This window comes from Cryptomeria japonica, chromosome 7, assembly GCF_030272615.1.
Source record: "Cryptomeria japonica chromosome 7, Sugi_1.0, whole genome shotgun sequence".
In the NCBI taxonomy this organism is placed as follows: domain Eukaryota; kingdom Viridiplantae; phylum Streptophyta; class Pinopsida; order Cupressales; family Cupressaceae; genus Cryptomeria; species Cryptomeria japonica.
The window spans coordinates 425,632,451-425,660,165 of record NC_081411.1 but is presented as its reverse complement, the minus strand read 5'-3'; the positions used below and the strand labels follow the sequence as shown (position 1 = coordinate 425,660,165).

The following is a 27,715-nucleotide window of genomic DNA, read 5'->3' as shown; positions in this document are numbered from 1 at the left end:
CAATGAACCGGATCCTGATGAACTACGAATGATCATCCAGAAGTTCGAAGGATTCATGTCTTCACATACTGCAGCTTAAGTGTTTTTCAACACTTAGTTGTATTTTTCCAAATTTGTAATCTTTTAGTTGTAATTTTTCTTTTGACATGTTACATGTAAAAGCCTTTTTGTAAATTGCAAGATAAGTCATTACTTGCCCTTTTGTAATTACATGTAAAACAACTACAAGTTGTGTTCAATTAGGACTGTAGTTGGAATAAGTCATAGTTAGTTATTGAATAAGTCTTGGTGATTGAGAGAATCTCTCAAATTAGTTAGGATCCTCCCACCTTTTTCTCAAGACTCCTCTTCTATAAATACTTGAGGGGTCTATTGTAATCTTTATCTTTTAGAAAGCAAGCAAAAACTTTGCCAAAATTTGCAACAAATAAGTCTTTTAGTTTTTATGTGTAAATTGAAGAATTGAAAGGAATAGAAGAAAATTGCTCAAGCTTTGAGTCTTTGTGCTACATTCTTGAGTTTGTGTTCCATATTTCCTTCTTTGCAAGTGTTTCTTTGAGAGCTTAATCGAATCTGATTTGCAGTCTTTGAGCTGCAAGTATTGAAGATTAATTTAGTTAAAGTAGAAGTTCTATTGGAAAAAGCCGTAAGACTTTGTTCTTACACTTGTTCTTAACAGAATTTAGAAGTAGATTTTGTGAGAAATAGCTGAGTCTTTGAGCTTATACTACTTCCCGTTGTTTTATTTAGAAAGGATAAGATATTTCAATCTTTGTGCTGTTATAATTTGTTCTTAATTAAATTTAGTATAGAAAAGGGTAGATAGGACTTCACATAATCAAGTCTTTGAGCTTGATATTGTTGTCCCATCCCGAAGTAAGTGACAGAAGTCTTTGAGCTTTCAGGAAACTTCATTTCCTTTCTCTCATTTCATTTCGAAAGTTGTTACTATTGTTTTATATCAAATCGCTATCACTTTTCTGTGAAGAGAAAAGGATATTGTCTTTCTTGAAAGAAGAAGAAAAATTATTGTCCCATCCTATTTTATTTTTAAAGTTGTAGTTAGATAGGGGGAGCCTTCCCTTAATTAAGAGAGTTTTACTCACACACTGTGGTTGAAACCACAATTTTGTATATTTACCCAAGTGTACAAAATTTTCAACCAACAAGTATAACAACAAACCTTACATTCCTTCTTTTGTAATTGTAAAGTAAATCTCATGGGTGAAGAATTTTTAGGTCTAAGTGATATTTAAAATAGTTGAAAATGAATTTTAGTAAGGTTTCTTTGGAAACCACTTTCTAAGGGATTGTTCTATGTCAAGAAATATATATGTATAGCATCTAGCTAACAAAATGGCAAGAACTTCTCCAAAATTTCTTCAGTCTGATTGTCAACTATTGCGTAGGAACAATTATTTTGCATGGAAGACCAAACTCAAAACTCAACTCGAGTTTGAAGAAGTTTGGGATGTTGTAATGTCCCCTTCTCAATAAGGAGTAATCAGTGGTCCATTGGCCTATTCCGGAGACCCGCAGGCTGATTGGAATGAGGAATTAGGGTTTCCTTTCTTCTAGGATGATTCTTCACAGTTTTCAGGGATGTTCTGGTTGGTGTTTGGCAGAATGAACTGGGGATTCCTTCAGGGGTTTTTCGAGAGCTTCACGGTAGTCTAACATGCATTTTGTTCCGGAGTGATTTGTGAAATTACTATTTAGTAAGTTGGTGGCAGTTGACTAGATTTTGAGGTTTTTCTGGGTTTTCCAAGCTCTCTCATAGGGTTCGACGAGCATGTCTTTCGGAGATGTTTTCATGACTTACTATTTTTGGTAAGTGTCAGTTCAGGCAGTGCTATTTTTGGCAGTCTTGAGCAGAGTTCCAATCCAGTTCAGATTAGTGTTTTCTACACCTCCGTTTACATGGTTGATTTGGCAGCAATCAGTGGTTGATTTTAATTGCTAATTAAATATTATTACTTTATTCTAAAGTTTAATATTTAATTATTTCACTGATTATATTTTGAGGACTGACTTAGGAAGGAGAATAGCGTTATTTATCCTATGTCCGATTTTATTTCCTAAGTTAGGTGGTCGTCCAAACGAAGTCATTTTACACTTAATATTATTTCCTCAAGTTCGAACTTATGCACCTTGTTAAAGTTCAACTTGGGAGACTGAAAAGGGGGACGCCGTGTCTTGAGGAGGACATGAAATGAAATGAAGTGAGTTTCATGTGAGTTTGGGCGCCATTTACATGGAAAGGTCCATGATGATTTGTTGTTTGGCTAGAATCCTCCCTAGCTAAGAGGGAGTGGTGAAATTATAGCTAAGTTCGAATTACATGTAATTACAGCTTGCTATGAATATTGGGCAAGACCTATAAAATGTAACTTGTGGATAGGGCAAGACCTATATAATGTAACTTGTGGATAGGACACGACCTATTGAATGTAACTTGTAATTAAGCAAGACCTATACGTAACTTGCAATTGTATTGGACAAGACCTATATGAATGTAACTTGTAATCTATAGGTTTGATCCCATTCTTGGCGCCAAAACAATAAAGCCGACCTAGGCAAATTGGGAGGCTATGTCACATATATATACAAAGCATCATTCATGCTTATTACATATTCATTCCACACAGTGATCTCCTTCAGCGACAATCAAAGAATATATTCATTCAGCAGTAATCAGCAAATCCATCCAGTCATCAGCGAATACATTCTTATCAGCAGCGAATCATCTTCTATGCTCAGCAAACTGCTTTCTGGAAACAGCGAACTCCACCTTGAGGACAGTGAACCTTATTCAGAGAACAGCAAACTAGATACAAAGGGCAGCGAACCTTCTTGAGGCAGTGAATTGATCTGCAAATGGTGTCTTGAATCAGCATTCAAGTGTACTGCAGATAAGTCATTTCATTACTGTGTATGCCCTAGTTTGAGTACTCCATACTACTATTCACATTTTGCAGTTCTGATTGCTTCAAGTGTTGAAGCAGGTTTGTAAAGACTCATACTAATTTGTCATAATAAGATTTGACATTATAGCTAGGTTTTTCACCGCCACATGGGAGGTTTTCCCAGGGTATTCTGGTGTTCTTTATGTGCATTGATTTCTTGTTTTCTGATTTTGCTATCTATATATTACAGTCTGATCCTAAAACTGACAGGGTGGAGTTGATTATAAAAACTAAAACCTCACATTTTTCCATTGTTTTTCCTATATTTTTTCCCTATGTTATTTTGCCACATTAAGCAAAAAAACACATTCGACAAGTCTGTATAGCAAACTCACTAATTATTCAGTGCAAACTCATCAAAACTTGTCTATGTCAAGATATATGTTTAGTCACAAGAAATTCGTTTTGCCAAAACCATCACGAGTATTCACTAGGTATTAAAACTATGGTTATATGTAACAAAACCTTCAATCACATAAATCTCTATCGATCTCAAATACGAAAGTGAAAGTAGCATGGAGACACTATATATTGTATTTAAGTATAATTAAGACATTTCTATTCTATAGATATTGTGTGCACGTATTGGCTGCTAGGTGGGTGTGTAAGTATATCTTAATGTACATCTACACATCTATAAACAATGTTGTATTTGAATTATAAAGAGGTAAATTGCTTCTTCACAAATTATTTGATGTACATTACAATTAAACATTATATAGAAACTTCTAAATATTGCTCTAGGCATTGACAAAATAAAAGCTTTGAGGATAAATATGTGGAGAAGCAAATTGGAAGGCCACAAACATATGTCCATGAATTTTCTACGTCCTTGGCCATCCGTATTTGAATGTTCAATTTGCTTTTGGAAAATAGCTCTCATAATTAGTGGCTTACCTGCCGATGTAGATTGTTCATCTCAACAACATCGTAATCAATGATTCCAAGGCAACCTACAAAGGTAATTTCTCTCTGAATCATGTTTGCAAGATTGAATCAAAAAAGTCAAATATTTACCTTCTGCAATTTCCTTTTCAGTAATTCATTACAACTAGCTGTTTAAATTCTTAAAAAATAAGTTAAACTTCTATTTCTAACCACAATCTGGGTACACACCTTTGAACAAAATGTCTCCATATAAAGCAATTATCAAAAAGACAAGTGAATCCATCACAGTTAAATGACAACATATTTCATCTCTTAACAAATATAAATGTGAACTAGAAGAACTTTGATGCAAAAAACCTTAAGTATTCTTCACCCGAGAAACATGGAAACAAATATAAGTACCCATACAACAATGGTATCTGATACCAAGTATTAAAAATTAGAAAGCCTTGAATATAATATGGGTTTAGGATTATGAAGATAGTTTGTGCAGATTTAGTAGGATCTATCAAATTTGTCCAATGCCACACCTAACTTAGGATTATGAAATAACATTCAAAAATATAAATCATTATAAAACTTCTTCAAACATATTTAAATCACAAAAGAAAAATATAATATAACAGAATAGATATTATAAACTAAAATATATATATAAAGAAACATTTTTAATGAATTTTCTACAAAGGATATAGGTTATGTTCAATGACTTTGAATGTATAAATAATCGCACCTATGGTTATTGTTATAATTTCTGTATCTGACCTTACTTGTATAACACGGTCTTGAAAATTTGCCATATTCATATCTGGTACTGTATCTTTATCTGATACCATATCCATTTCCATGCAACTCTGCTAATTACTTCAGAAATAAGGCTAACGGTCAATAGAATGATGACAGATTGCAAGGGTAGGAGAAAGAGATTGAATTTTCAGCTTGAAAACTACAAGTCCTTGATAAAATTTTGTATGATTTAAAAAACTGTACATGGAGTTTAACAGACAACAACTGAGCCGCATTACATGCAACTGCACACAAATAAACTAATCTCAGATAAATTAGATGGACATACAACTTCCCAAGAAGGAGCTATGTTTCGTTTTCCAAGGCAATTCCATGGAAGTTTTGCATATAAACATGAATGCACATAGACCAGCAAGACAGAAATAAGCACAACTGACTTAATTAATTGTGTTTGTAATTGAATATCTGCCACATGCTATCTTGTAATAGGGAGGAAGAGCATTTTATCAGGATGGAACATGGATCCCAACTGGTTATTATTCCTCCTCATAAGTATCACTATGTAAGGATGTAATTTTCAAACTTATATCAAAGGATGCAACAGATAGAAACATGAATTTATTGCAATTGCTTTGGCATCAAAGCAGCTCAAGAAGGAGAATATTTCTGAATAGAGGTTATGGAAATGGAAAAAACTAGCTTTATATGTATCAATGGAGTACCATGGAAGTTTGTATTCTGAGGCATATTTATGCATACATAGAGTCATCAAAGTGTCATAGAAGACTCGAAACAGCATTTCATCTTACTAATCTTTCAACATCAAGACAACACAAAACCAAACAGTGTGAGGTAAAACCTCTCTTCAAATTATGAAGGGAAGCTCCCTGGAAACTAAACTAGCCCTAAACACCGAGCTATAAACAGAATATACACTAGCTAACACTATTCAAAATACTTATCTGGGGTTTTGCAGTAGTGAATTAATTAAAATAATTTCTGTCCTATATTTTAGTCTTGGGTGTAAGCACAAGACTTGAACAGTTCTTTCCCACAAACAAAATTTTAAAGATTATTTGACCTAGCTCCAACAATTGAACTTAACAACCACATACATCCTCGCTAGCTAAACACAGAAACCAATATGCAGATGCAAACAACCCAAGGATGAAAATGCTAAGTTACATAAAAATCTGCAACTTAGATAGGTAGATATTATCAATATAAAGAAAGATATTAAACATCACTTGTTTTTGAGTGGGAAGATGAAACGTCACTTGTTTTCTGTGTTTAGTTGGCGCAATTTCTTTGGTCATGCAAGTAATGGCTTTCAATTGGAGATTTCTTGGAGGTGTTTTCCAGCCTTGGACATGAGCAGATGTGTTGTATTGGATGACAATTTCCTATGTTGCAGCAGCTGTTCATCTTCTTGTATGCAAATTTTCTTAAAATCAGATCTCAAGTCAATCATTTCAGCCTTGGTGGGTTGTTGGTGTACTCTTTTTCAGACTTCACAGTCTCTTGGCAGAATGGGTTTATGGTCTCAAATGAGAGGTATGGCGAGTTCGGGCTATCAGTATCTATGTATGGGAAGTGTTCAAGCTCTAACTAGTGGTTATTCTTATGCTCTCTCTTCTACTTATGATTGGGACAGCGAACCTTTGTTCTCTATGGTTCATCATTCTAAGGTGCTTGAAGTAGGAACTATAAGAGATTTCAGAAGTCTCCATGGTTGTATCAGAATAATTCAATTGAGGCCTAGTAGATTCATGTGGAGCTATGGGGATAGGGTTGTTGAGCTCTTGCAAAGGATTGTTTTCATCTTTGCAGGGAAATTTGGAGAAGCCACATTTATAGTCATGGCTCCGCTTGACACCTTGGAGAGATATGTTGTGGAGTTTGATTGTGAGTTATGTAGACTTTATTTCCTATTGCCCAAGCTTGCAATAAATAGTGGCATTGATGTTATTGATTACTCAAAGCTTTATGGGCATAAGATGCTGCACGATAGTGATGCCAGTCCTTAAAGATTTTTCAATCTGAGCATCAGGGATGGTAACATTTTGGAGTTACAAGGGAGGTTAGTGCAGTTTTGGCGTGATGTTTTCACTGATGTCATCAGAGTGGCGCAGCATCAGCATGGTGGGTTCTTCTGGAGACGGGTATGGGACCCTGGGATCGTACTTGCTTTGGTGCGGATCTGTTTAAAATTTTCGGGAGTTGTGATGGCATTGCTTGAGGACAAGCAATTTTGGGAAGGGCGGATTGTAATGTCCCTTTCTCTGCAATGATTAGTTCAGTGGTCCATTGGCCTATTCTGGAGACCTGTAGGCTATTGGAAAGGAGAATTAGGGTTTCCAACTTTTGTGGAGTTCTGCTCGAGCTTTTTAGGGGTTATCAGGAGGGAATTCTTCAGTTCTGTCTATGGTTTCCTTCTGGGTTTTTCATGAGCTCCAGGGTAGCATAACATGCATTGGATTCTTTGGTGAAGTGAGAACTTACTATTTTTAGTAAGTTAGGGTTTGGCTATTTGGATGATGTTGTCTTCCTGAGCTTTCCAAGCTCTTCCACTGGGTGTGAAGATCATGATTTTTGGAGAAGTATTTCATGACTTACTATTTTTAGTAAGTGGCAGTATTGAACAATTCTATTTTTAGCAGTTTGGACAGGGTCCTGATCCTGTAGCAGTTCAATGGTCTTCATTACTCAGCTTCATCTTGGATTTTGTTGATAATCAGTATTGGAGTCATAAGTGATTTAATTAAATATTATTTCCTTATCCTAAGGTTTAATATTTTATTATTGATTAATGATACATTGGGCGACTTAGGAAAAGACATATTTATATCTAATATCAATGTTATATTTTCCTAAGTTAGGCGTTGAAATTTGAAGAATGCATTATGTTATTATTGAAGACTTAGGCAAGTTCGAACTTGTTTAAATTATTGGTAAAAATGCAACTTGGGTGCCCACCTTGGGAAATGAAACGAAACGAAATGTCATTTGGACGCCATGTGTGAGTGAAATGAAATGCAAATTGGAGGTGAATTTGAGGGCATTTACATTTGAATTTCAGAAGAAAAACACTATAAATACAAGTGCTTGGCCTCCCATTTGGATATCTTGTCAAATTGCATTGTTATGCTGCTGGTTTGGCGATTGAAAATCTGAGCTTCGAAGTGTGGCTTCCTAGCTAAGTCTTAGTTTCGTACTTGGAAGATAGTACCTAGCTGTGTTCCTGTAATTCCACTGTTGTCCGTGAGTGTTCTGCAAATTGTGGAGAGTTTTGTGTGGATTTTGGAGTGTTTCCTGGTTGTTGGTCGCGAATTTGTTGAAACCATATTTTGCTCATACCTCTTGACCAAGTGATTGCATCGTTCTGGGTATCGGTTCTTTGGAAGCGTATTGGGAAGACAATCATTCTCCTATCTTGGCGTGGCTTTTGGTGGTCATCACAATTTTTGGTTGCAAATCAAAGTTTGCTACTGTAGCGCCATTTTCAGACTTACCTTGGGATGCGTGCAACACATTTGGGGCTTCCAAGTTGCGAGTTTGAGTTATTGGATTGATTGCCTATGTTATTTTAGTCATTTGCATTTTATTTGGTGTGATTCCGGTTAGTTTTGAGAAAGTTATGAGTGTTTTGGTGTTTCCAATAGTGGTTGGATAGTGTGTTTTCTAGCTTGCAGAATTAGAACAGCAGTAGCGTTCAGGTGTGGTGTGATTTTGATAGTGGATTGTTTGAGATCAGCATTAAGATTCTTATCTTATCTCATATCTCTATTTGTAAGATTGTTTCAGTAGTACTGATCAATCATTCTTGTTGCTCTTATTTGTAATTCCCACTGCATAAGTGGGAGAGGCTGATTTAGCCGCCTTCTTGCTTTGTAATTCAATTTATGTACTCAGTCCTCACACTGAATAAGTGGTCGAGTGATAAGTTTTATGTAATGTCCTCCTGCTGATATTAGGTGGTAGAGTGATTGAGTTTCAGTTTCTTGTTATTTCCCTTGGCTAGTTTACCGCCAAGAGTTCAGTTTCTATCCTGCTGGATAAGCAAAAGGGGTTGGCTTGCCGCCCGTGCATTGTAATTTCAGTTTGATTTATGGTGCTAACGATCCCCGGAACAACGTATGCTCTCACCCTTCCAAATTGAGCTCTCGATGAACAAAAGGTGGAAGGGTTCCCTTTCAGCAGTTTGGATTATTTCTCTAACCTTAATGGGTTATGGTGTTTGCTTGTAACTCTTATTGCTAAAAACAAAAAAAAATTTACGAGGAATATTACAAACAAACCCACATCTTCCTAGAGAAATAATTCACTAATAGCAAAAAAAAACTTTGAACAATTGATAGTGGAAGATTTCTGGAAAGGCTTGAAAAGATTAGCATGAACCAGATCTAAAATCCTCTTAACACATCAAGCACCTTCTATAGGAAACAACTTTCTCTTCTGCTTTCTAGCCAAACACCCACCACACAAATCATGTTTTCCCTGTATTGGGGGCAACCCTTGAACCATATGGGCTATACCAATCCTGGCAAAACATTGAAGCTTCAAAAGACCATATCTTTTATGCTAAAAATACTGACATTATCTTCAATAGGTAAAGCGAGATCACAATACATGGGTTCCTAGTAAATAAATTGTGTTGTTTTATTCTGAATCAATTTTCATGTATCCATATTTCATGAGTAGTGAGTCCACAACAAACCCATATCTCATGACAATGAATGATGCATGGTGATGAAAGATGGGTTCCTAGTACATGAGTTTGAACCATTTGGTTAAAATTTATGTTTTGCAGACTCAATATTAATCTCTTAATAAATAAACAAGATTTTTTATAACTGTAATGCATTCCTTTCTTCTTTTAGAATCTTTATTTCCATAAGGAGGATATAACTGAGTAAGCTGACAATCTCTATATCTTTTTTCGATAAATTTTCATCACTATTTACCGATTTCTAACTTGCAATAATAATATATTATTTCGGTTCCTTGCTTTTCTAATCTCAGCTTCAATTCTATTGTTTCATTTGCAAGATAATTAATTCAAACAATCAGTCTCAAGCACTTCAAATCTTCTATACATATCATTAAGAATACTAATTCAACTTGCAATCAAATTGCTTGTCTTTTTTCACACCAAAAACTATACCATTGAAATGCACTTCCTCTCCAATATAACACAGCTAAGTATATTTCGTGCCTCTTTTAACTGCAATCTTCTTGGAATATGGAGTTATTTGATCTGCACAGACAACTAATTTAGATGAATTAAGCTTGGTCTAGGTAATTATAGTTTGATTGGGTGTAATCAATACCCTTATTAGAAATAAATTTCAAAATGTTTTCATATAATTGTCAGTGTTTTGATAAGTCTCTTTTGAGACAACACAAAATCGAACAGTGTAAGAGAATAACTTCACTTCAAATTAGCAAAGGAAGCTCCCAAAAACTAAACCTAAAGCTATGAAAAGGGTTCACAATTATGCACACTTAACAATATATCAATAGGGTTTTCATAAAGGAAATAACTGACAATAAACTTCAACCTATCATTTTTTATTCTCAAAGTTTGAGCACAATATCTAAAAGGCTTTTCTCTTATAAAAAGGTTTTTATTTTAAAAAACCTTACAACTACAACTAAGTGAATCAAACCATATGAATGCTTCCTAACTAGCTGAAAGCAGAGACCAATAGATCCACACACACAAGAATGGATTAAACAAAAACTACTTCTAACACCAAACCACAGGGCAAGATTTCAAAAAGACAAACATACTAAGATGAAACATAGTTTTGATACAAAGTTCAACATTGCTCTTCACTTGAATCCATTTAATAAAATCTTACACAAACATTGAAAACTTAGATCAAAAACATGAATGATAATTTATGAAGCATAAGCTTCACTCCAACTACCATTCTAAATAAGCAGCGAAAAAGAGCAGATGTGAATTACGGCAGAAGTGCAGGAAGATTTGAATAGAGGAAAAGAATGTGAATCTGATATTCATTGAGCCAGTCAGACCATCAATTTATCCAATGAGGCAGCAAAAGATGTTCGCCTAATGGAAGAATTGGCAGTTACATGTAGATTTATCAGCCCACGATCAGATAGAATCTCAATTAGGGCATGGATCTCGGACAGTTGGAAGACAGAGCAGGTTCTCAAATTCCTTCCAGAAAGTTTCTTTGTAGTTATTTTTGTATCAGCAGAAGAAAGAGAGTGGGTGCTTCAAGGCGGTCCATGGAAGGTGGGAAACTACCCGCTGTATATGCAAAAATGGCATCCCAATTTTAATCTTGTGAAGCTAATCCCATATGATCATCCAATCTAGATCCATCTTTACAACCTACCAATGGAATATTGGTCAAAGGACTGCCTGGAAAAAATAGGGCTATCAGTAAGTACTTTAATGGATATTGATACTGCAATTGTAGAAGGTGATTTGTACTTGCTTGTGCGCATCCAAATAGCAGCTATTAGAGAAATTCCCAAAAAAAATCATTTTAAGTGTGGATGGCGATCATCGGTTTCAAGATGTTGAAATTGAAGAAGACAAACTATTTTGGCTGAAATGTTGTACCAAAAATCACCAAGAAGATAGTTGCAATTGGAATCCTAGAATCAAAAAGATTTGGAGACCTAAGGCACCTAAACCACAGACGGATATGAAGCCAAATTCTTTCACTATCAAGAAAATACCAACGGCAAGCACTAGCGAGCCCAAGATCAGCCACCTTGTTTCAAAACCACGAACCACCACAACGAAGGCGTTGGATGGGCTCAGGGAATTTAGGAATGATTCTAACGATTCTAATGTACTTAGGGATAAGGCAAAAGCCGCAAATCCCACATCTGACGAGATTGGAAATTTAAGATTTGGGGAGTTCGCAATTAAATGTTTGGAGGACTCGTGGCCTACTACGAGTAAGGGTTTTATGGATTCTTTGGATACAAAAAAGGTGTCAGGCATCATAGGCAGCGAAGGTCAAAATGAGGACATTGTGCAGGATGGAGATGCTCTCGAGTCAAATGACAAAGGATCAATGAGGGAAGATATTGAATTCGATGGTTTGGGGGTGACTGACATTCGTTGCATCAGCTAACTGGCCGCCAAGGCCCTAGGGATCAATTGAAAGGGAAGGGAAAGAAAATCAAGCAGGAATAAAGGGAGGAGGAACCCAACGAAAAAGGACTTCTCAGTGTCTCAAACTTTTTGAAATCCAAGGGAGCCAAGATCTCCCTTGGAGGGCAATGAAGATTGCCACATGGAATGTCAGGGGCCCATCGTCCCCTAACAAAAGACCCTTGCTTAAGGGTCAGATTAACATGCTAGATGCAGACATCGTAATATTGCAAGAAAACAAAATCAATGAGGGAGAGAAATTTTTAAAATTTTGCAGCAAATGGTCGAGTTTTTTCACAGTGCTCGAGGCACGGCTGGCATCTTGGGGATTTTGTGGTCTACTAATAATGTTGATATTAATATAATTGAAGCCAATCACAATCGGATTATGTGTACAATTAGAAGCAGAGTTATTGATTTCGCTTTTCCTCTTTTCAATGTTTATGGCCCAACAAAGACCAAGGACAAATTGTAGGTGTGGAACACAGTTAGGACAAGAATAGGCACTCTAGGCAACTGTAGGATCATTCCTCAGGGCGACTTTAATGCAATTTTGGATTTAAATGAGAAGAGTGGTGGATTAAATAAAGTGAATAAAGTTATCAAGGATTTCAAATAATTTGTGAATGATATCAAGGTGATTGACTGTATACCAAAGAACGGAAGGTTTGCATGGACTAATCAAAGAGAAGGTTTCACAAACATCTCAGAACAGCTAGACAAATTTCTACTTGGTTTGAGATGGATAGGAAATGACTACGGAAACGAATCAAGTATATTGCCAATAGGTAGTTCAAACCATTTTCTTGTCCAGTTGGATCTAAGACTTAGTGAAAAGCCAGTCACAGGTAATTTCAAGTTTGAATCAATGTGGTGGAGTGAAATATCCCCCTTGATTTTTTTCAAATTTTTCCAGTTACAAACATCACAAGCACCCATTAGGGTTAGAAAAATGATAATCAAAATGCTTATGAAAGGTAACCCTTCCACTTTCTAATCACCAAGAGCCTAGTGTGGGAAGGTGAGAGCATATGGTGATAAGGGGATAGTTAGCTTCCAAAATCAACTAGAAATTACAATACTGGGCAGCAAGCCAAATCCTTTCGCTTGTCCAGCGGGTAGTAGAAATTTTAACAACAATTTGGCGGTATGACCAACAAATCACAATGCCAATGAAACTGAAGTAAATAACAATCACTCAACCACTTATTCAGCGGGAGGACTGAAAATGATAAATACAATCTACTCAACCACTTATCCAGTGGGAACTCTGGCTCGCCATTCCATTCATCTGTCGCAGTTCTATAGGTAGGGGGCTGACTACGCTATCCCGGTTTCCATGACCCTTATAAATAGTAGGGGCGAACCCTCGAGCCAATACTATTCTGGCCTGTAGAGTCCACTATAGGAAGGAAAGGGCTCCACCAATAGTACTGCTACAACTAATATAGTAGGGGTCGGGTTGGGGAGATAGGATTCGAAGTCTTTAGGCTTTGGAGAAGGTTCAATCCACCACCTTTATCTTTAGGTCCTCCCATTCAATTCACCGTCTTTGTCTTCGGGCAGTGCAATCCACCACCTTTGTCTTTAGGTCCTCCCATTCAATTCACCGTCTTTGTCTTCAAGCGGTTCAATCCACCATCTTTGTCTCCGGGCTGGCCATCTTTAGGACAACATTACAATAAGAAAGATAGGCGGCAAGGCCAACCTCTTCCACTTATTCAGTGGGTCTTGTGTTACAATTCCAGAAAGAAATAGCTGTTAGTACTACTAATCAGTTTTACAATATATAGCATGAGATTTCAGAATAAGAACATCGCTGTCCATTGCTACAAATGATAAGATATGCACTCCAAAACCACCAGTGACTAACCACTCCAAAAAACACACTTCTCACTATCAATTTCAGAATCTGATATGCAAATAGCAAGCTGGAAATACACAGACCAACAACTACAAAACTCACAAAATCGCTCACAACTTTGCCCACACACAACGGAATGACCCCAAATCAGATGCAAATGAAAGCTAGGAGATAGGTGATTAAACTAGAACTGACAAAACACATCAAACAGACCCAAAACTATTTTGCACACATCCCAAGGCAGCTCCAGCATGGTACGGGTAGGGCAGAAAATTGATTTGCAATATAAAATTAAAGACTCCAAGATAAGCGCTAAAAACTTACAGGAATGATCGCCTAGAGCATAGAGAAATAACGAGCCAATACCCAAAATTGGCAGAAGACCACGCAGAGACTTATGAACAAAACACACCTACAACACACTGAAAATCAGCAACCTGGAACTCACACACAGCACTCCAAAATCAGAAAACTTCGAACACAAACTTCGCAATAAATTCCATCTATTCTCTTGAGTGAAGAATAGTCCCAAGTCTCAACTAGTCGCTATCTTTCAAGCGAGAAGCCAAGCATTCAATCTAGGAGGAGACAATCCTCGAAGCATTCAATCAACATTCCGACAGCACTTCATTATAATATTCATGGATACCCAAAATGAGAGCCCAAGGCCTTTATTTATAATCTTCTCTCCAAATCGAACTTCCTTTCCCTCCAGTATGGTATTAAACACTAACATTCAATTTTCTTTTAATTTGCCTTTCATTTCATTTCATTCCATCTCCTTCCCAAATCGCCCAAGTGCATAGATGAGTCACTTTATTAAAATTGCCAATAATATAATTAGTGAGTGCTCAACATAAACTTGGGGAAATAACTTTTAAATGTTTTATTTAGCAACAATGTATTTCTCCCTTAAGGAAATATCAAATATGCTGTAAAGTCATAATCCCTTATAATGAAAAATACCTCCATGGGCGTCCAAACTTAGGCTATAAGTTGATAAATTAAATATCAAATTGACCCCCTTTATGTCATACACCATTTACACCTAGGCCAAGGGGAGAATAATAAATTATTAAAAAATATTTTAATTGTCATATATCGAACATTGCTCAAAATAATCTAGAGGCTGGAATCTTGAAATCTGCACTGCCTGCCATAGCTTCTGAACTGGACCACAACAACCTACCAAAAATAGCACTACAAACAATAGTACTTACTATAAATAGCACACTACTAAAAATAGTAAGTGTTTCCAAAGTGATTTTTACCTCATTCTGAGCAGTCATCGCAACTTACTAAAAATAGTAAGTCTGGAAGAAGTCTTCAGATTCATTTGCATGTTACACTATCGCAAAGCTCTCTGAAAACCCTGAGAAATAAGTTGTCCTCGCCTCCACTTATTAAAAATAGTAAGTTTGTCAAACTCCGTTGCTTGCTATGCATGTACCATCATTGTGAAGCTTTCCGAGAACCTAGAAGGAATTCAGAACCCAAACTGAGAAACTCCAATATGCAAGCCACCAAAAATGTTGAAACATCCTCCTAGAAAATAGGAAACCCTAATTCTACCTCTAACTGACCAACGGGTCTTAGAATTGGCCAACAGACCCCAAAACAAACTAGAGCGGAAAAGGGGACATTACATGGAGGAAGCCTAGCCTTGTTAGCAAATTGGGAGAATGGTGCAATAAAGGTGATTTTGTTACTGGGACAATTAGTTATCGCTTACAAAAAAATTGTTGAGTCAAGGAATTGGAGCTATCAAACAAGAAAGTAATTGAACTTGGAATGTTTACCAATGATTTCTTGAAGGAGAAAGAGCTCAAAGCACTCCACACAAAATTACTAGCCAGGGAGAAGTTGTTTTGGTGCGATAGAGCCCGACAAAATTGGTTAAGAGGGGGACATTAATATAGGTTTTTTCCATGCTTCAACTAGATAACAACAAGCAAGGAATATGATAAATGGCATTATGTTACCTGATGGATCGATGGCAAAAGATAGGGTGCAGATTGAGGCGGAGGTGACTAGGTTTTTCAATGCTTTATTAGCTGCTAGAGAATCAAACCAACGCAAGTAGGATGAATCAATCCTCGATTGCATACCAAACTGTATTAGCAATGAGGATAACTTGATGTTAAATGCGTCATTCACCTTAGAAGTTCACTTGGCAACATTTTAGCGGAATCCAAATAAGGCACTAGATCTAGACGGATTCCCGACAAAGTTTTATCAAATGTTTATGACAATTTTTGGGAATGGGTGTGTGGAGGCTAGTAGAGGATATTAGAAAGAGGAAAAAAATTTGTGAAAGATATTAATAATACAACCATTGCTTTGATTCCAACAAAGAGTGTATCCTTTAATGAATTTAGACCCATTTCATTATGCAACACAATATACAAGATCGTGCAAAAGATTTGGCAAATCGTTTAAAATTGGTTTTAGGATCGATAATTTTAGAAGAGCAAAACGAGTTTACTCCAAGAAGTTTGATTACAGACAGCATAATTGTCATGGCTACGGCATTGCATACCATTACTTTAGAAAAGATAAAAGGCATCCTCAGAAAGTTAGATGTAAGGTCTATGATAGGGTGCACTAGGACTTTCTCAGGGCTATCATGAGCAAATTTGGATTCAATCTGGAATGGTTGGATATCATTATGTCTTGCATATCGACTCCCCGATATTTGATATTGGTGAATCATTCTATGTACGGCTTTTTCGACGCTACAAATGGGTTTCAGCAGGGGGATCCATTATCCCTATTTCTTTTCGTCATAATGGTTGAAGCAATGGGACAACATTATAAAAGACTCAACTCAACTAGATTGTGGAAAGGCATTCAAATCACTGAATGAATTGATCCAATTTCACAGGTCCAATTCGCGAACAATATTGTACTACTAGGAGAGGCTGATCTGCGTGAAGTCGAAGTCATCAAAGTGGCATTAGACACGTATTCCTCAACATCGGGGCAGATTTTAAATAAAGATGTGTGAGATTTACTTATTTAATACTAAAAAAGCTCTACAAAGGAAATTACCAAATTTGTTTGGTTTTCCAATATCAAAACTTCCCTCTAAATATTTTAGGACACCATTGTTGAAAGGCATGTGCATGTCATATCATTGGGAGAGCACAATAAGCAATTGCAAAAACAAAGTGGTTGCCTGGAAAAGCAAATGGCTTTGCTTGGTAGGAAGGATAACTATGATTTTGTGCTATCAATCGTACCAATTTACATTATATCATGCCTCAGGAAAACAAATAAGGCACAAGCAAACATAGAAGGATACCTAAAAATATTCTTATGGGAAGGGTCCAAGGATGACAAAAGAATGCCTTTAATTCATTGTGATACGGCTTGCCTCCCAAAAAGCTTTGGTGGAGCCGTACTAAGGAATATGGAAACACAAAATTTGGCATTGGGAGCTAAACTAAGTTGAAAAAATTTTAGAGAGCTAAAGAAACTATGGTGCAAAATTTTGCAAAGAAAATATCTTGACAATTTAGACCCTCGAAGGATCTTAACAATAGCTAATTCGCAGGGTGGTTCACCTGTTTGGATTTTTTTGTGGGAGAGTAGGAAGTTAATAGTCGAGCATCTTACATGGAAGATTAGGAATGGTCTAATGGCAGAATTTTGGTATGATTCATGGAATGTTAACTCTACAATATCAAACTCTTTTGGCACAACAAATTGGATAGATAACATAAAACAAATATATGGAATAAAGGTGGCCAATTACATAATAACCACTGTAGGTGGTACGGGGAGTAATCATAAGTGGATAAACCATGATGGACTCCTAATCCCAAAGAATGACAAGCTCTTGCTTATGCAGATATTAGCTAAGCATAGAATATCATTAGTCAACAATGAAGATGAGGTGATATGGTGTGGATCACGATCGAGGGAGTACACTATAAAGCCTGGATATGACATTCAAAGAGTAATGAACAATAGAAATAATTGGGCCAATGAAATTTTGCTGGCACAAATCTATTCTTCCAAAAGTCGATGCATTCATGTGGACGGCTCTACATAAAAAGATTTTAAACAGGAGATAGACTGTGGTGACTTGGGATCCAAGGACGAAGTAGATGTATCCTTTTTTATGAGCATGACGAAACCACTAATCACTTGTTGTTGATGTGCCCCTTTACTATGAAGTGTTGGGACTGGTTACAAGCGAAGCTTGGCTAGAGTTATCCACAACATGACAATTTATTATAATTTATGCTTAGCTAGCCAAGCATTAACAAATGGGATTCTTGGGGAGACTTATGGTTGGTTGCCCCATTGATGTTAATATCGCACTTATGGGAAGGGCACAACAAGAGGACGTTCTATGACCAAAGTATGATGGCAAATGAGGTCATTCGCAAAATAGAAGTTGGCATCTGCAAAGCTGTTAATGCGAATAGATTCACAAGATGTACAAGAATTGGGACAAACTCATGCCATTGCCAGGGAATATCAAGCAAAAATTCAAAAAGGGGGGAGGCTAAATGTATTGCGCCTGAAGCGGGTACGATCAAACTTAATTTTGATGAAGCTACTAAAGGCAATACGAGACCTATATATGCTGGGTGCATCATCAAAAATGACAAAGGTGAATGAATTTGAGCCCTATCTAGGAAATTAGGGGTTACGACCGATAATGAAGCCGAGTTTGAGGCTTTGGCGAGGGGACTATGGATGTGCAAGAAGAAAGGATTTAGTAATGTGAATATTGATAGGGATTCTCAGATATGTATTAATGATGTTAGTAACATAAAAGTGCAGAGTTGGAAACTGAAACCTTGGATTTACAAAATTTGGAATTGTCTTCATCATATTAGCAACTTCACTTTGTCCTATGTTTTAAGAGAAGCAAACAGAGTTGTCAATTCTTTGGCAAACATGGGCATATTACAAGACAATATAGAGGTCATTAGTGATTCAAAATCTATTTCAAAAGATATGAAGCAAGTAATCATTCAAAAAAAGCCAAATTCGGCAAGTGAATTGTGAAAGATGAAAGATTAAAATTGATAGCATAGACATTCTAGATGATTTGGAGATGTTAACTACTATCAATGATACGGGATGTTGGATGTGTGCCCCTAAAACATGATTTAAGATAATTACAATTGATCTCATTGGACTCAGATACCACAATGGATTATAACAACTCCAAACCACGAGTAATGAAGAGGTCAAAAATCAATGCACAAGACTGATTTAAGTATAATCTTTAAGGATCCATCTGAGGACTTATGTCCACACTTCATTGTACCTAATGATAGTTGGATTTGATTGATCGATGGATTCTGGCAACCTTATCCTCAATGCAAAGTTTGAATTGAACAATCTAGCCAGGAAAGGATGATTTGGTAAACTGTTTCACATTGGCCTCAAATTGAGATTGCAACACGAGCCCATTCAGGAAAATATAGGCATTATCTAGTGTCTTCAAAGCAGCATTATTTAAAGATGTGGTTTTTATGGATTGGCACGACACTGTGATACGCAAGGATGGCTGGGATGAATAGATTGTTCTTGTCCAGAGGAAAACATGGAGACACAAGTTAAGCAGCTTTTCTAGACCCATGATAGAATGGAGATGATCAATGCATTCATCACCATTGTAGGTAAATCCTTGTGGAGTTCAGGCCAAGTCCATGGCGGACGAGTCTATTGGGCAGTTTTTGAAAATATAATATAAATAATGGGAAGGAATTCTTGGGGTCTAGTATTGCTTAATGTTGTCCCTAATTAAGTGAAGCAACTACTTTAAGAGAATTCAATACTATGGAGATTCGTCCTTCCCATGGACTTATCGCTAAAAGTTATGATGCGGCAACACCAAAGCGAAACTCTATGACTACTCAGGCTTTGATACTATATAGAGAAGGGCTGGAGAGGAAATATCTGGGAACATTTGGGCGCTTCATTGGTCAAAATGGAGATTTACTTCCCCAAGACAAATTGACAAGGTCTATGAATTTGCTTCAGCCATGATGTATCTGATGCAACTATGGGATTCCTAGTTATAGAACCCAATTGATGATATGTAACTTTAGATTAAATAAAAAGGAGTTGTCCCCATGACAACACTTACTAGGGAAAAAAAAGACTCTTCAAAGCAAATCTATTCTAAATAATTTAAAAATTAAAAATTAATTGAACCTAAAAATAGGCCCTCATTCCCTAATGCACGTGGCTTGCAAGTGGCTGCATACATCCACAGATGACTAGTCTCGCCTCAGCTTGCCCCTTGTTGGCTCCAACTTGGTCGTAAGTCCAAGGTAAGGCAAGTTAGGCGTCGGGTTGGGTCATAGGGATACCTTGAGTAAAAAATAAAATAGGCCCTCATTCTCAACCAAAAATAGAAAACCAAAAACAATCACTTCAAAAAACAGCTATTTCTAAAAAGAGCAATTTGATGCCTAAACACCCTATGACATTTTGGTGATTTACTCACTCTAAAACTTGTTAAAAAAATTTAAGAGTATTGAAACCCTAACCACAATGAATCTTTGAATCTAGAATGTTGTGATTAAAAAATGATGCAGGAGCATCCCCGGTTCATAGCAATCTTGCATCAACCAAAAATATTTCCTTTTTGTTTTACTTTCTGTTTGCAGTTTCAGCATTTCTTTCTGAGTCCCAGATTTGGCTCACCAGAACCTGTGGAGTTGGATTTTGCTTGAAGACCTAACAATCTTCCTTATTCCCAAAACGTGGAGCATTTAGACCATTTTCCAGCAAGTTATCGCTACTGGTTTCCGAGACAATTTTCTGTTACAGGTTGCCTGGACCTATTTGCATTGGTGATTACCGAATCCCTTTCGTAGCTCACAGAGCCCTGGGCGTTGATTTCTATGTTCCTTAGCGTGTGGCCGACCTTTTCCCGTGATCTACATTTCATCCTTTGGATTTTCCAGAGGAATTTCTTTGGCGGAGGCCGACCTTGTTGGTTTTGCACATTAGGTCTTGTTCTTCGAGTTTTGATCCTTTTTTGGGCCAACTGGATCCCCCTGGATTGTATAAATCATTGTAATAGAGCATTAGAATGTAATCAAGAAGTTAGACTAAGCATAGAAGATAGATCTTAAGATTTGAGGTCCTGGTTATTACTTGTTTTGTATTTTGAGCATGTTTTAGCAGGCCTATGAGCCGGTTTCTGTAACCCAGTTGTTACCGGTTGGTTGTAATCAATTTTCATGATATAATTCAATTTGTTCTGCGTTGCCTCCATCATGTCCTTGCGTTTAAGTTATGTTTACTCTTGCTGACCGGTCTGGACTGATCTCTTTGAGGTCCCTCCTAGTCGGTGACTGCTTCAAGTGGTATCAGAGCGAGCTTTCATTCCGGAGATTGCGTTGTCCTGAGAATTTTGTTGTAGGGTGGCGGACTGTGGATCCAACCTGCAGCTGCAGAGGACAAGCGTAAAGATGGCGTGAAGAGGAACTAGGAATGGTGGAGCACGCGGGAATGCAGACCCTGCAGTGATGGAAATGTTGCGAGGAATAGCAGCCCGGTTGGAAGCCGTGGAGACAGCCCAGAGAAGAGGCCGACACATTGAAGATGTAAGCGAAGATGAAGGAGAAGAAGCCTCGGCAGAACAAGTAAACCCACTGGAGGTTGATCCGGATGAGGAAAGGTTTTTGAGGGTTTTGAGTAGGGCGAATACTAAACCTCATTTTACCCCACCGGAATATGATGGAAAGTTGGATTTGGATGAATTGATGGATTGGATCTCGGAGATGGAGAAATATTTTGATTTTGAAAACACTACAGAAGAAAGGAAGGTGAATTACGCCTGTACCCAGTTGAAAGGTCATGCATCTCTTTGGTGGGAGCATTTGCAGGTTGATAGACAAAGAACAGGTAAAGAGAAGATCAAGACATGGGATCGGATGGTTGCTAAGTTGAAATCAAAATTTATGCCAACTGATTATCAAGTGAATCTATTCAGGAAGTTGCAGAATTTGAGACAAAAGGAATCTAGTGTGAAGGAATACACCGAAGCATTTTACAAGTTGAATATTAGATCTGGACATGTTGATGATGAAGTTGAACAAGTTGCAAGATATTTGAATGGATTGTGTGTGTCTATACAAGATGAACTCAGTTTGATCAAATTACAGAGTGTTGAAGAGGCTTACCAGTATGCCCTGAAGGCAGAAGAGAAACAAAACAAAAGACATGAGCAGAGGCAAAGGTGGAAGGTTTTCCGGAGGAAGATTTCAAGGAGGAAGAGGATATACCGAAGGTAGAGGATCAGAACAAGGACAAAGAAGTGAACAAAGAAGGTAATTCATACTGGAAACATGATATAAATTTCTAACGGAGGAGAGAACCAGATGGCTACCAGAATGAGAATTTTGCAAGAGATGACAAAAGACGAGACAAGAGGGTATTTAGAGGAAGTTGCTATAAGTGTGCAGGAGAAGAACATCGTGCTTTCGAGTGTAAGAAGACAGAGAATACCAGAAGAGCAGCAGTGGTGGAAGAAAACCCCACCGGATCAGATAACAAACCAAAAGATGGAGAACTGTTGAAGATGAGGAGAGCTTTGCGTCATACCGGGAGAGATGAAGAGCCCTTGCAGAGAAAGAATTTGTTCAAGACCAAATGTAACGTATCCGGTAAGTGTTGTAAAGGTGTTATTGATAGTGGTAGTTCAAATAATCTTGTTTCAGAAGAGATGGTGAGCAAGTTGAATTTGGAAAGATTGAAGCACCCTTAGCCTTATCAGATAGCATGGATTCAGGATGAACATAAGTTATTAGTAAGTGAGCAATGCTTGGTGAAATTGAAGATTGGGAATTATCATGATGAAGTCTTGTGTGATATTACGCCTATGGATATTTGTCATCTTTTGTTGGGTAGACCTTGGTAGTTTGACAGACAGGCAATACATGATGGGAGGAAGAATACATACACTATTGTGGCCAATGAGATGAAGCAAACCTTGTTGCCCTTGATGGAACCTTTGAAGAATGAAGTTTGTACGAATGCTAGAATCTATTTGGTGGATGGAAGGAAATTCCTGGACGGATTGAGACATGAGAATGTGTGTTTTCCCTTAGTTCCTAAGAAGACTAAGAATCTGGAGCATGAAGAAGAACAACCGGAAGAGATAAAAGATTTGCTGACAGAATATGAAGACATCATTTCAGATAATGTGCCTAATGGATTGCCACCTGTGAGAAGTATCAGTCATTGCATGGACCTGGTTCTCGGAGCTAGTTTGCCTAACAAAGTTGCACACCGGATGACACCAACAGAGAATGAAGAGTTGAATAGACAAGTGCAAGAGTTGTTGAAGAAAAGTTTGATCAAAGAAAGTTAGAGCCCTTGTGCAGTACCAGCAGTATTAGCACCTAAGAAGAATAGAGAGTGGAGAATGTGCACCGATACCAGAGCAATAAACAAGATCACAGTGAAATACCGGTTTCCTTTGCCTAGGATGGATGACATAATGGACTATTTGAGCGAAGCCAAATACTTTACAAAGATAGACTTGAAGAGTGGAAATCATCAGATTAGGATCAGAGAAGGAGATGAGTGGAAGACAGCATTCAAGACAAATGAAGGACTCTATGAATGGTTGGTGATGCCTTTTGGGTTAACTAATGCACCGAGTACTTTCATGAGGCTGATGAATGAGGTATTGAAGAAATTCTTGGGTAAGTTTGTTATTGTATATTTGGATGACATTCTGATTTTCAGTAAGACAAAAGATGAGCATTTGTTGCATTTGAAACAAGTTTTGCAGAGGTTGAGGGAAGAAAAGTTGCTAATAAATCTTAAGAAGTGTACTTTCATGAAGGAAGAATTAGTCTATTTGGGATTTGTGATATCTGAAGATGGTTTGAAGATGGACCCTGAGAAAGTAAAAGCAATTGTTGAGTGGCCTACACCGGAAAGCATTGGAGAGGTAAGATCATTTCATGGATTGGCTAATTTCTATTGGAAGTTCATCAGAAACTTCAGTTCAGTTTGTAACCCTATGACTAAGACCATGAGGGGAGATCGGAAGGAATTCAACTGGACCACCGAAGCAAACAAAAGTTTTGAACTGTTGAAACGGAAGGTGACTGAGCAGCCTGTGTTGGCTTTACCGGATTTCAATATAGTATTTCAAGTGGATTTTGATGCAAGTGGAACAGCAATAGGAGCAGTCTTGAGTCAAGAAGGGAGAGCAGTAGCTTATTTCAGTGAGAAATTGAATGATGCCCGAAGGAGATATTCAATGTATGATCAAGAGTTTTATGCCATAGTTCAAGCCTAGAAGAAATGGAGACATTACCTGTTGCCTAAGGAGTTTGTGTTGTGTACGAATCATCAAGCCTTGCAGTATTTGAACAGTCAAAGTAAGTTGAAGCAGAGACATATGAGATGGGTAGAATTTTTCCAAAGTTACACCTTTGTGTTGAAGCATAGAAGTGGGAAATCTAACAAAGTTGTTGATGCATTGAGTAGGAGAAGGAATTTGCTGACAAAGATGACAGTGACAGTATTAGGATTTGAGGAATTGAAGACCTTGTATGATGATGACCCGGATTTTGCAGAACCTTGGAGAGCATGTAGAGAATCGATTACGGTAGATAGAAGCAAGTGGTTGGATTACTTCATTCAGAATGGGATGTTATTTAGAGGACTTCAGTTGTGCATACCTAAGAGTTCTATGAGGGAGAATCTAATAAAGGAGAAACACAATGCAGGATTAGGCAGACATTTTGGTATTGACAAAACAATAGCATTGGTGAGTGAGCATTAATTTTGGCCCCAGATTCATAAGGATGTTAGGTAATATGTGCAAAGTTGTAGAGTTTGTCAAGTTGCAAAAGGGTAGTAGTCAGAATGTGGGATTGTATAAACCTTTGACAGTACCGATAAGACCTTGGGAGGATATAAGCGTGGATTTCATACTTGGATTGCCTAAAACACCGAGAGAGAATGATTTTATATTTGTGGTAATGGATAGATTCTCAAAGATGGCTCATTTCATACCTTGTAAGAAGACATCAGATGCATTACATGTAGCAAATCTATTTTTCAACGAAGTAGTGTGACTGCATGGATTACCTAAGAGCATAGTTTCAAACAGAGACACTTAGTTTTTTGGCTATTTTTGGAGAACACTTTGGAAGAAGATGAAGACAAATTTGAAGTTCAGTTCTACTTTTCATCCACAGACTAATGGACAGACAGAAGTAGTTAACCGAAGCTTGGGAAATTTGTTGAGATGTTTAGTTGGAGATAAAACCGGAAGTTGGGATTTGATTCTTGCACAAGCAGGGTTTGCCTACAATAATTCAGTAAATAGGAGTACCGCAAGAACACCTTTTGAGATTGTTACCGGAGTACATCCTAGAGGTATATCAAAATTAAGAGATATTAGCAGTAAAGACCGGAGAAATTCAAAAGCAGAAGAATTTGCAAATCACATGAAAGACTTACATACTCAAGTTAAGCAACATCTGGAGGACATGAACAGCAAGCATAAGGAGAGCGCAGATGAGAAGAGGAGACATAAGGAATTTGAAGTTGGCAATGAAGTGATGGTGTATCTAAGAAAAGAAAGATTCCCGGTTGGAACTTATAACAAGTTGTAGATGAGAAAGTTTGGACCTTGCAAGATCTTGAGAAGGTTCAGTTCTAGGAATGCATATGAAGTGGAGTTACCAGATAGTCTGAGTATTTCACCTGTGTTTAACTTTGCAAATCTTCATCAGTATCATGAACCAGAATTAAGTGAGGGCAGTATTGCAGACTTGGAGAAACAGTAGCCCCAGAAGGAACCGGATCAGATTGAAGACATTTTGGACAGTAGGATTGGGCGTAGTACCCGGAGCAATCAGTATAAGGAGTATTTCTCAGGCGGAGGTAGACCGCCTTGGTTTTCCTCTGACCCCAGCAAAGTGAGAGACTCACTTTTTCAACAACCCCAGATGTCTCATGCAGCCTCATCCCCGGTTCATAGCAATCTTGCATCAACCAAAAATATTTCCTTTCTGTTTTGCTTTTTGTTTGTTGTTTCAGTATTTCTTTCTATGTCCCGGATTTGGCTAACTGAAACCTGTGGAGTTGGATTTTGCTTGAAGATCTGATCATCTTCCTTATTCCCAAAACATGGAGCATTTGGATCATTTTCCGGCAAGTTATCGCTACCGGTTTCTGAGACAGTTTTCTATTACCGATTGCCTGGACCTATTTGCATCGGTGATCTACCGGATCCATTTCATAGCTTGCAGAGCTCTGAGCATTGATTTCTATGTTCCTTAGCGTGTGGTTGACCTTTTCCCATGATCTACACTTCATCCTTTGGATTTTCCGAAGGAATTTCTTTGGCGGAGGCCGATCTTGTTGGTTTTGCACGTTAGGTCTTGTTCTTCGGGTTTTGATCCTTTTTTGGGCTAGCTGGATCCCCTTGGATCATATAAATCATTGTAATAGAGCATTAGAATGTAATCAAGAAGTTAGACTAAGCATAGAAGATAGAGCTTACGATTTGAGGTCCTGGTTGTGACCTTTTCTGTATTTTGAGCATATTTTAGCAGTCCTATGAGTCGGTTTCTGTAACCCAGTTGTTACCGGTTGGTTGTAATCAGTTTTCATGATATAATTCAATCTGTTCTGCATTGCCTCCATCATGTCCCTGTGTCTCCGTTGTGCTTACTCTTGCTGACCGGTCTGGATTGATCTCTTTGAGGTCCCTCCTAGCCGGTGACTGCTTCAAAAAACATGTCTGAGATTTATTTCATTACTTGTTAAAGATCTAACCTAAAATCCTAGGATCTATTCTTAAATCAAACCCTAGGAATATTATGATTCTGACATATCATAGAAAAAGGAACAAAAAACTATAAGAACTTGTTCTAACTATTCTAGTCAATGATAAATGCATGAAAATAGGGATATGGAAGCTACCACAATGCATACTCGTTCGACGCAAACCCAGGTACCTAATTTTGTTACTTATTTTACTTCAATATTTGCATACTGCTCCTAGGTGTCTATTACCCTTGAAGTTGTCACTTAAGGATACTTGACAAAACCATATGATGGAATAACCATCTTGGGCATGCGCTTTGCACACTATAACCATGTTTTTCACTTATAATATTTTTTTATAATGGTTAATATAGTCTAGGCACAAGCATCATTCACTTGAGACACTTTTCATGATAGCTAGTGGAAAGTGGCTTAGCAATGTTCACAAACTTTGGCAAAACTTTTGTTTGATGTCACCTATTTACCTATGCTAGACAAGGTTTTCATGTAGTTGAACCACTACAAATGTGTACCAAGGTTATGAAGCGAATATTTTAAGTGATATTGCCACCTTTAAGTGATGTCAAGCAGAATATATTCACTCTCTTGCACTAAGCAAAAATCTTTTTCACTTGAGAAAAAAATCATTTTAGGCAGAGATTTAAATTGTTTGCACCATGTGAGAGTTTGAGGAAGAATCATTCAATGACTTTTCTAGGGTGGAATATTTCATCAACTTAGCCATTTTGGTCATGCAAGGTAAAACTTTCATGTGGCTTCACCACCTAAAAAGAGCACTTGGGTGGAATGTAAAGTGATGTTGCCATCGTTACAAACAAGCAGAGTTTTGAAGAGCTCTCCTTAACCACTTGTTTATAAAACTCACAGAAGATTCAAGTGGCTTTATTACCTAAAAAGTGCACTCATTTATAAGTACAAAGTGGAATCTTAGTGAGGTCATGCCAAGCAGAGTTTTCCAATGTAATCAGCACTTTGTGAGGAAAAAGTATTGTGTGGCCTTGTCATTTTCCATTCAAGCAAAACCAATTTATTCTTGCAAACTTGGAACAAAGTACAGGAAAAGATGTAATTTAGCTCACTTTCCACCTCTTCTTCGTCACCGATGCCATTAATATCCTGTTCAAACCTCACCCTTGTTTGTCAATGAACAATTGCAACCTTTATGAGCTTGTGACAATTGTTAGTTTGAAAAGTACTTAACATGAACAACCTTGCAAGCAAACCAAGGCAACCATGAATTGAAATCCAGGTTAGCCGGGCCTAAATCCCCCATCCCCGTCCCGACAACATTTCAAGGACACG

General features: G+C 37.5%; 1 protein-coding gene across 1 annotated transcript in view; it reads right to left on the bottom strand.

Annotated features, from left to right (window-relative positions):
* Positions 1–27,715, bottom strand: part of LOC131043416 (adenylyltransferase and sulfurtransferase MOCS3) — a 169,843-nt gene that overhangs the window by 96,947 nt on the left and 45,181 nt on the right. The window contains exon 3 of the mRNA XM_057976611.2: positions 3,864–3,919. Within this exon, the coding sequence (XP_057832594.2) occupies positions 3,864–3,919 (56 nt within the window). The remainder of the gene's footprint in view (positions 1–3,863; positions 3,920–27,715) is intronic.